The 10,324-nt window shown below is 51.8% G+C and overlaps 1 protein-coding gene across 1 annotated transcript; it reads right to left on the reverse strand.

Annotated features, from left to right (window-relative positions):
• Positions 1–397: 397 nt before the first annotated feature.
• RTL6 (retrotransposon Gag like 6) lies at positions 398–6,014 on the reverse strand. Its single transcript, XM_023631790.2, has 2 exons — positions 5,742–6,014; positions 398–5,572 (listed from the first exon to the last, which is right to left on the reverse strand). The coding sequence occupies exon 2, from the start codon at positions 5,300–5,302 to the stop codon at positions 4,583–4,585; it is 720 nt and encodes a 239-aa protein (XP_023487558.1). The 5' UTR covers positions 5,303–5,572; positions 5,742–6,014; the 3' UTR covers positions 398–4,582.
• Between the last annotated feature and the right edge of the window lie 4,310 nt (positions 6,015–10,324).

The raw sequence follows: 10,324 nt of genomic DNA on the forward strand, positions 1-10,324 counted from the left end.
TTTTAATTTATAATATGGTAAACATTTATAAAACCCACATAGGCAGAAGCTCTTTGGGGCTCTCAATGATTTGTAACAAAGGTACAGAGGGATTCGGAGACCAAAGGCTGGAGGGCGGCTCCAGTCCCTCAGCCGTCCAGCAGAGCCTGTGGCGGCCGCCCATGGGCCCCAGCACCAGCACACCCGCTGGAGCTACCATCTGACAGATGTGTGCCAGGCACTCGCCACAGGTGCAACGACACAGCCGCGAACAGGAAGGACAGAGATGTGCCACCTCGTGTCACGGCCTCGTGGGCACAGTGCCCAGTGGGGAACAGATCAGCTACGTACGAGTCAAAGTTTCAGTAAGTTAAAACACACATAAAAAAGTAAAAGCTGGAAACATGTGCAGCAAATATGACACACGACAGGTTAATATCTTTAATATACAACGAGCTCATACAAATTTATCAGACCCCAGTAGATAAGAGCAAAGGACACCGACACCCACAAAAGAGGAAACACACTGCTTCACATGAAGATGTTCATCTCTGCTGGAAACCAAAGAAATGCAAACTGAAACTTGCTATTTTTTCATTATCAGATCAGCAAATACTTAGCGAGATGATAACACTCAGTGCTGGCAAGATGGTAAAACGGGCACATCTGTCTTTGCTGGTGGCAGTGTAAGTGGATACAAAGGTTTCTGGAAACCATTTCGTCAATAGGTAATAAGAGCCTCAAAGGTTTTCATATTCTTTAATTCAATAACCCCACCTCTGGGAATCCACCCTAAGGAAATAAAACTCGACATTGGGAAAAAGATTTGTGCACGAAGATATCCATCGATTTGTGACAGTGAGAAATGAGCAACAGCACTGGTGCCCACCACTGGCACGACTGCCGCAGGGGCACACAGCCATCCAAAGAACAGCCAGCCGCAACGGGGAGTGCCCGTGCTCTCGGTACAGGACTACAACTACGCTGGACTAAAAATAGAAGCCCTGATGGGGCGGGGCAGCCTGGAATGAGACACAGAAATATTAAGTTTTTACTTTTTTCTCTTTCTTCTTTATTTTCCAAAATTTCTATAATGTGTAGCTTTGCTTTGATGATGAAACGACCTGGTGGGTTGTGACTTGTTTACAGAAAGGAGATAGTGACATCGCGGTGAGGACTGGGGTCCCTCCCATCTTCTCTATTGCGTGCGTGCTGTGTCAACTGCCACCATGCCCCGTGCTGGGACCCTGAGGGGCGACACGGGAGACCGCAGCTCGCTCACTCACAGTGCATGACCGACCTGCCCTAAACCCGTCTTCTCCCTACGCTGCAAGTTTCTGCTGTGTCCCCAACAGCCTGCTCTCCGCCTTCTTGCGGAGCCCCACCTGGGTCTTCACCTCTGAGCCCTGGACCTACCGCTTCCTGTGCAGGAGGCGACCTTGGTCATACAGCGCTGGAGGGAGACGGCAGGGACCTCCGCCAGGATCTCCCCCTTCCCACACAGAGCCCCACCTGGTAGCGTCCCAGCTGCTGCTGGCTCCCTTAAGGGAAGCTAAGTCCACGCCCACCCTCCCCACGTGTCTGTCCTCCTAGAGGCCTGACCACCTGGAGTGCGGCTCCAGCGGGGTCCTGTGGCCCCGACAGCAGAGGCTGGTGCATCAGGAAAGCCTCACCTGCCCTTGACGGGGTGTTTCTGCTCGTCTCATCGTTACTCACTCGTCACATATTCACCTGGGGCCCACGAAACGGGTCTTTGCCTTTCCCTAGACGTCACCGAAATGCTTCAGGACATTAAGTTAACGCCAAGGCCCCTCTGTTAGGCCAAGAAGCAGCACTTACTCTATTCTCACCTCCAACGACACCGTCAACAAGGAAGCTTACTTACCAGAGGGAGCGCCACACAGACCAGAGAGCAGTCACAATGGAGGCCATAGTGTCCACACCACGAAAACATAAGCTCCCCTCCCATGCACCATCAACACTGCCTGTCCCTTTTACAAAGCAACGCCTGTCCCCTTGGACGTAGAGAAGTTATAGCCCAAAATGTACAACAATGAAAGTTATACCCCCCACCTCCGTCTGCGTGCGACCCTCCCGGTCACATGGTCCGGCTCCGGGCTGCAGGAGCTTGATCCCATCCTCTGTGGCAGGGGACCAGGTGTCTTCCAGCAGAGCCACAGAGGGCGCCCAGTGTGGAGCTTCCCCCGAGGGCAGTGCAGGGCTACCCCGAGCCTCTCTCACATGCTCGTTTCCAACGTTGCAGGGAGCTGTCAAGGTCGCAGATGTGCAACAGCACCAGTCCTAAGGCCACGAACGCCAGCACCAACAGGTGGAACGCAGCCACATCACCGAGACAAATGAAGCGAGTGGCAGCCTCGACTGGGCACATCCCAGGCGCAAAGGGGTGGGCATGGCCGGCCCCGGCGGCTCTGGCCCTGGGACGAGCCGCACAGCTGAAAGGAGCGCCTAACACCACAAACACGGCAGGTCCCAAAACCACCCGGGCCGACCCAGGGCTGGCGGGTGGCAGATCCTGCCGTCCCATGCAGGGTCTCTGCCCTGGCTGGGCTGCACCCCACGGAAACCTTCAAGGTGTCTGTGACCCCCCCACCGGCCTCCTTCTCCCCAGGTGCCACTGTACCCCTTCATCTGCAGGCAGACAGAAGACGACTGAGCACAGAGAAAGCAATCTGCACACCCCCCATCAGAGGTCCCACCCCCAGAATGGTGGCCCCACCGTGTGTCCTCCACATTCATGCTTAATGAGCACCATGGTCCCACCTGAACAGCCTCAGCTGGAATCCAGGGGGCCTGAAGCCTGTATTCAGGCAGTTGTTGAGCAGGGCAATTGGGCTAACAGAGTACAATGAGCAGGTGGCAGTGGTCCACGACCCCCAGCAACCACTGAATGCCCTTGACCTTGCGAGGCAGCAGTTGCTTCAGGAACGCAGTCACTTCCCAGCATCGTCAAAACTCTGAGGAAGAGGATGGGCCCCAGGACCCAAGCTCCGGGTATCCCAAGACACAGGTCTTTGGGTGGGCGCGGAGGCCGTGGTTCTCCAGTCAAGCCAGGACCACCCAGAGTGGGCAGGTGAAGCAGGGCAAGAGCGCCCATGCCCCGCGGTCCAGGCGGCCCCGTAACTGCGCTCCCTTTGGCACTAAAAGATGGCGGGGCGTCACTGCTCCAAAGGGCCTGGCCCAGTCTCACCAAGAAAGTGACCTCTGGGTGGGCCCCGCGAGGAGGCATGAGGCCACACACCCCCAGGAGGTACAGCTCTGTCCCTCAGAATTAGGACACGAGTGCCAGCTCTGCAGTGGCACCACATTAGGACCAAGGCAGTCCGCAGCCCTTCTCCTTTACAAATGTGCCAAGGCCCTGGGTGGGGTTGCCAGAGGCAGACACCACCTGCCTCAAGCGCTAATGCTGCGGCCCAGAGGAGCTGGCTCTCCAGCCGTCAGAGCCCAGGGCTTCTCGGACCAAGCCTGGAACCTGAGGGCCAGCCCAGATGTGGGGAGGCAGGCTCCATGGAGCTCCAGAGACGCAGAGACGGTGTGGGTGGCTGAAAGGGCAGAGGCGAAGGCCACACGTCACCTGAATGGAGAAGGGAATGAGGCTCAAGCTAGACGAGGCCCACCACCAAGGGACAAAGAGGGGGAGACTGCACACTGGCAGCTGGGGTGAGGCCCACTGGAGGTCCAGGGCAGCAAAGCGGGCCACGAGCGTCGCCCCCAGCCTGCAGTGGCCTGAGGCGTGGACGTGCAGGGACGTGCTGCCTGTCGGGCCTTGATGCAACTGCCCAGTGTCCACAGTCACAACGACCCTCTCTAGCAGGTGAGTTCCAGAGTCCCCCAAATTCCTGGTGCCATCGGAACACTGGCAGCTACAGCCAGGTGCTAATGGAGGTGCACGTTCCAGGGGCTCCTCCTGTTAGCTGCGATATCGGTCTTTCCCAGGGGCAGCAACGGCCATAATGACTGCGTGTTTATGTGCAGAGTGAACCTGCCCCCAGAAATGCTGGAACCACACCCCCAGCAGGGGTCACCTGGCTACTGACAGCAGGGACGAGGCCCCTGCCTGCAACGCTGGGCCCTGGCAGGGCAGGTGATCACTTATGGGCAGGAAGCCAGACCCTGCTCCAGGTACCCACACCAAGCCACCAGCCTGGCCAAAGCTGCTTCTGTCTGTCATCAGTGAGGTCACGGCAAGCAGGCAGGGAGCTGCTGTGGGGGCCAGCAGAGGGTGGAGTAGGAGCTGCCACGACCCTGGTCACGCCGGGAGAGGTCAGCCCCAGTGGTCCGCAGGGTGCCGTGGAGTCGCTGTGACCAAATAGCAGAGCTGTGGTCACCAGAGGAGCTGGGGCTGCAGGCAAGAGAGGGGAGACCTGCGCCGCGGTGCAGGTACGAAGCTGGTAGTACACTAGGAAGCAAGGTAACAGGGCGCCCAAGAGCCAGGAAGGAAGATCTCCTTAGGGAACAGGTGTGGAGAGGCTGGAAGGGACGTCTTCAAACAGCAGCGATGCTGTCGCACGCACGTTTCTTCTACGCAGCAGAGGGTGTATGCTACCTGGGTGGCTGCATATGCGACCAGGGTGGCGGCCGATTCTTAAAGGTTCCGCGCTCGGGTGGGCAGGGTGGGAGCTGGACTCGTCCCGCTGGAGGCGGGGTGCACGGGGCAGGGCCCGGTGCCCGTGGCGGCCAGCTGGCGGCACAGCATCTGCCGTTCACGCACAGCCCGATTCGAGGCAGAAGTCTTCCTGATTTGGGCGCGCCGTGCGTGCCGGAGAGGGGACTTGTAGGTTCGACGCAACTCGGCCAGGAAGCCCTGATAGTTGTTGCGCAAGGGGCTGTCAGGCTGCATGTGGGGGATGGCCCACTTCTCTGCCTCCCCCGTCAGCCGGGACACCAGGAACGCCACTCGCTCGGCCTCACCCGGGAAGCGGGAGGCCTGGAAGATCATAAACCTGTCCATCTGCATCAGGAACCCCGCCAGCTGGCCGGGGTCTCCGGAAAACGGTTCGGGCAGAGAGGTCGGAGGTGTGGTCATGGGTCGGCTCCCGTTGGAGGTGATGGCCGAGATGGGCGGCGTGATCTGCAGCGCCCCCGGAATACGAGCCCGGGTGCGTAACAGGGTCAGCTCGGCCATCACGCTCTCCAGCATGTTGGTGAGATTGGCCTTTTCGGCCCGCAGGGTGGAGGCCTCCCGCCGGAGGGCAGAGTTGGTGAGGCGCAGGGAGGTCAGGGTGTCGATGACGTCATCTACCTGGGCACTGGCCGAGGCCGCAGGGGCCGGGGATTCGGCTTTGGAGGTCTGGGGTTGGACCATGTTGGCCAGAGGTCAGCCAAAGACTGAGACGGACGGGGCGCGAGGGGCGGGTATGGGAAGCCCCGAGCGGAGCACCTGCGATGCTGGAACCGGGGAGGCCCGAGCAGGGATCAGGGAGAGAGCGGGCTCCGAGGGGACCAGAGAGAGGGCAGCGCGGCCGGGGCAGCAGGCGGTGCAGGCCGCTGGGCCCCCGGACTCCGGGATGCGCTCCTCTATCGCGGCCCTCGCCAGGCCCAGGCGGCTGCGCGGGAGGCTGGATCGTCCCGGGCCCTGAAGGATTAAAAAAAAGGTTTTTACGAGGGTTTCGATCGCAGGAAGGGGCCGGGAGGAGGGGGACGCGGCGCGGGAGGCCGAGCTGGGGGTCAGGGGAGGGCGCCCACCGGGCAGAACAAAGGGCGGCCGCCCCCGCGACGGCGCCGGGCCCGGGGCGCGCGTGTACCTGGCTCTCCGCGCTGGCTCCGCGGCTCCGTCTGCCGCGCCGGCCGCCACCAAGATGGCCCGAGCGGGGGACGCGGCGGCCGATGCGTCACGGCGGCGGCGGCCCGCTGGAACTGCTTCCCGGTCAGGTCAGGCCGGCGGCGGGGGGCGGGCCGAGCGGGGCGGCGGCGGGGCCGGGGGCGCGGCGGGGCGGGGCGGACTCGCGCGGGCCCCGCCGGTTGCCATGGAGACGCCCGCTCCCGCGCGCGCGGCGGCCGACGTCCCGCCCCGGAAGTGGCGTGCGCTGCCCCGTCCCCTCCAGCGCAGCCCCGCCTCCCGGGCACCTGCTGCGCGTCCTTCCTCAGCAGCCAATCAGCGATGACCGTGGATACTGTTATGTTGTTATTTCGCGGGGCGCCTTCCTTGTTTTTCTGATTATTCCCAGCACTGCTTGCAACGCTCCTTTTGTATATATTGCAATTATTTTTTTAAAAGGAAGCTTGCTTTTCCTATTGTGACTGGAATACAAATTCAATGTAGTATATACTCGTAGCAAATTTTGGTGTCGCAAAAGTCTTAGGAAAAAACCCTTTAAATCACTCAGAGTCGGTCCACTTGGAGGGAGCACATAGTACTATTTCTATAGCTCCATCTAGTCATTTTTCTATGATATATCTTATCACAAAATATTAATTTTTGTACCTTACGAACTATTTTGTAACCTTAATGACACACTGAAATTTGAACATTTTCCTGTTAAAGATGCATGATTTTCAATTTTAAATTGCCTAGTGGTACACTAAAATCGTGTACCGCAATTCATTTAACCATGCTCCTTTTGATAAATCTCTACCACATTTTCCATGTGCAAGTTTTATAAACCACACTTATATATAAATCCCAGCCCCTGTCTATGCTGTATTCTCCGGGGTACACGCCAAGGAGTGGAACTACTGGGCCAAAGAGTGTGAACTATTCGGACTTAGGATCTGGATGGCTTTCCTGCTTGACCTTGCTGAGCTGCTTCTGAAAGGTCGGTTCTAGGCTGAGGCATGGCTGGAAAGAGAGGACACCCACCACCATGCCAGTCTTTGCAGGACATGGTCTTCAAGGAGACTGAACCGTTGGCAGCCACCTGTGCTCCTCAGGTAGGCCTCTGACAGAGTCCGGTTCACTCATGCCTCATATCACTGGTGCAGCCCCAAACTGCTGGGGTGGGGAGGGAATGTCAAAGGGGGAGGAGGGTTGAGTACACAGACAGAGAAAGAAAGTGAAAGACTGATTTTTACCCAAAAATGAGCCTAAAAATAAAAACTCTGAAGCCCATGAAAACATCTAATGCTAAGAATAATGGCCAACAAAATCAATTATCATAATATGAATTAACTCCAGATGAAATTAAAATAATAGAACAGTCTGAAAAAAGACTTTAAAGTAAGCATATTTAGCATCCTCTTTGCAAACAAGGAAGGAATAACATTTGTGAAAAGAACAGATGTTGTGGGTGGGGGAGAGGGGAGGCAGAAATGGAACAAGATGAGGTGGCCATGGAGAAGTCCGTTTTGAAAGGAGGTATAGTCACCTTCCACTTCCAGGAAGATGGGGTAGGTTTACTCTTCTCTATTCTTTCAACAAATCACAACTGAGAAAAATCAAATGACTCTACAAGGTGGAGAGAAAAAGGCAGACTGGCTGGGTGGCTCAGGGCCCAAGGAATGACAGAGTGGTGGGTTTGCTGGGTATCCTTTTGCATCATATCTCTCAAACTTAGAGCTTAAGAAGCTGGCAACCTGGCATTGCCAATGGGTGCAGACCAAACAGCTTCCCCAAAAGGCCTGCTCTCTCAAGCCACAGAGCCAGGAAAGGGACAGGCTAAGAAGACAGAAAACTTTTAGACAGTAACCACTCTACTCCCACCAAACACTGCAGGAAAATTGATAGCCCCACCACCACCTGTGCCAGCAAAGGCTGAGTAGGGAGCCTAGACTTCCACCCTTGCCAAGCTAAAATGAGGTGCCCCCCCCCGCTCCCCAGCTGGAGTGGTATCAGAGAAGGCCAAAAACTTCTCAAGTTTGATGAAATGCATTAAGCTGCACATCCAAGAAGCCCAACAAACTCCAGGTAGGATAAACTCAAACACCTAGACATGTCATAAGTGAACTCTCGAAAGTCAAAGACAAAGAGAGACTCTTGAAAGCAGCAAGAGAGAAGCAAGTGATCCTGGGTAAGGTGTTGTCAATAAAATTAACAGCTGGTTTCTCACAGCATAAATGTATTTCTGTTTGTAACTCTTATTTCTCCTGTCTTATTTAAAAGACAACTGCATAAAGCAATACTTAGAAATCTATATTGATGAGCGTACAAAAAAAAGTAATTTGCATGACAATAATAGCACAAAGGAGGTTGGGAGGAGATGGAGATATTTAGCAGCAAAGTTTGCTAAACTATTGAAATTAAGTTGGTATTAATCCAAACTAGATTTTTATAAGTTAAGATGTTAATTGTAATCCTCAGGGCAACCATTAAGAATATAACTCAAAAAATATGTAAAAGAAATGACAAGGGAATTAAAATGGTGCACTAGAAAATATCTATTTCATATGAAAAAAGGCAGTAGAGGAGGAATAGAGGAACAAAAAAATAGAACTTATAGAAAACAAATAACCTAATGGCAAAGGAAACTCTACCTTCTCAGTAATATATTAAATGTAAATGGATTAAACGCTTCATTTAAAAGGCTGAGATTGGCAAAATGGACTTTAAAAAATAACCCAACTCAGTGCTGTCTGCAAGAGAAACACTTCAGAGTCAAAGAAACAAATGAGTTGAAAGTAAATGAGTGGACATCGATAGACCATTCAAACTGACCAGCAGAGAACTAGAGGGGCTATACTAATAACAGACAAAACAGAGTCTAAGACAAAATTGTTACTAGAGAAAAAGGAAGACATTTTGTAATGATAAAAGGATCAATCTATCAAGACAACTTAACAATTTTGTATACACCTAACAACAGAGCTCGGATTACATGAAGCAAAACCATACAAAAACAAAGGGAGAAATGGGTAATTCAGTGATAATAGTGAAAGACTTCAATATACTTTCAATAATGTACAGAACTATACAGCAAGGAAATAGCAGACTTGAACACACCATAAACCACCAGACCTGAGAGAGATCTGTGAAACCCTCTGTTCAATGACAGAACACACATTCTTGTCAAGGACGTTCTCCATGATGGGCCATATGTTAGGCCATATGACAAGTCTCAGTGAATTTGAAAGGGCTGAAATCATACATGGCACGTTCTTGAGACACAATGACGTGAAGTTAGAAATCAACAACACAAGGAAATTCACAAATGTGTGGAAATTAAACAACACAGTCTTAGCAACTCTTGAATAACCACTGGATCAAAGGAGAATTCCTAGGGAAAGTTAGAAAATATTTTGAGGCTAATGCAACTGAAACATAATACACCAAAATGCATGGGATATAGCAAAAGAAGGACTTAGAGGGAAGTTTAAAGCTGTGAGAGGCTATGATTAAAAAAAAGAAGAAAGATATCAAATCAATAACCACACCTTCCACCTTGAGAAACTAGAAAAAAAAAAAAAGAGCAACTAAACTCAAAGCAAGCAGAAGTAAATAATAAAGATTAAAGCAGAGATGCAAAGTAAGGAAAAAGAAAAACAATAGATATAATCAGCAAAACCAAAAGTTGATTCTTTGAAAAGACTGACTAAATTGACAAACGTTTAGTGAGGCTAACCAAGAAAAAAAAGAGGAAAAACTCAAATGCTGAAATAAGGAATGAAAAAGGGGACATTACTACTGGCTTTACAAAAATAAAAAGAATTATAAGGGAATATTACAAACAATTGTATGCCGACAAATTAGATAATCTGGATGAAACGGATAAATTCTTAGAAAGACACAAGCTACTGAAACAAACTCAGGAAAAAATAGAAAATCTGAATAGACTTGACAAGCAATGAGAGTTAATTAGTAATCAAAAACTTCCCGCAAAGGAAAACCCGGGGTTGGATAGCTTCCCTGGTGAATTCTGCTACACGCTTAAAGAAGAATTAACACCAATCCTTTTCAAGTGCTTCCCAAAAGTAGAAGAGGAGGGAAGACTTCTCTGGTCATTCCTGAGGCCAGTGTTACTCTGTTACCAAAACAAGACAAAAACGTCACAAGAAAAAAAAAGACAGGCTAGTACACCTTATGAACATAGACTCAAAAATCCTCAACAAAATGCTAGCAAACCAAATCCAGCAACAGTTTTAAAAGATTTTCCACCTTGACCAGGTAGGGTTTATCCCAGAAAGGAAGGATTCGTTCAACCCACAAAAATCAACCAATGTATACATCATATAATAGAATATAGGACAAAAACCGTATGATAATCTTAATAGACATTTGAAAAGCATTTGAAAAAATCCAGTACCCTTTCGTGATAAAAACACTTAACAAACTAGGGATAGAAGAAGTAAGAGTATCTCTATTCACAGATGACATGATCTTATGTATAGCAGATCTAGGAGAATACACACACACACACACACACACACACATACACACACACACACACACACACAC

The sequence above is a fragment of the Equus caballus genome, chromosome 28 (genome assembly GCF_041296265.1).
Source record: "Equus caballus isolate H_3958 breed thoroughbred chromosome 28, TB-T2T, whole genome shotgun sequence".
Lineage (NCBI taxonomy): Eukaryota > Metazoa > Chordata > Mammalia > Perissodactyla > Equidae > Equus > Equus caballus.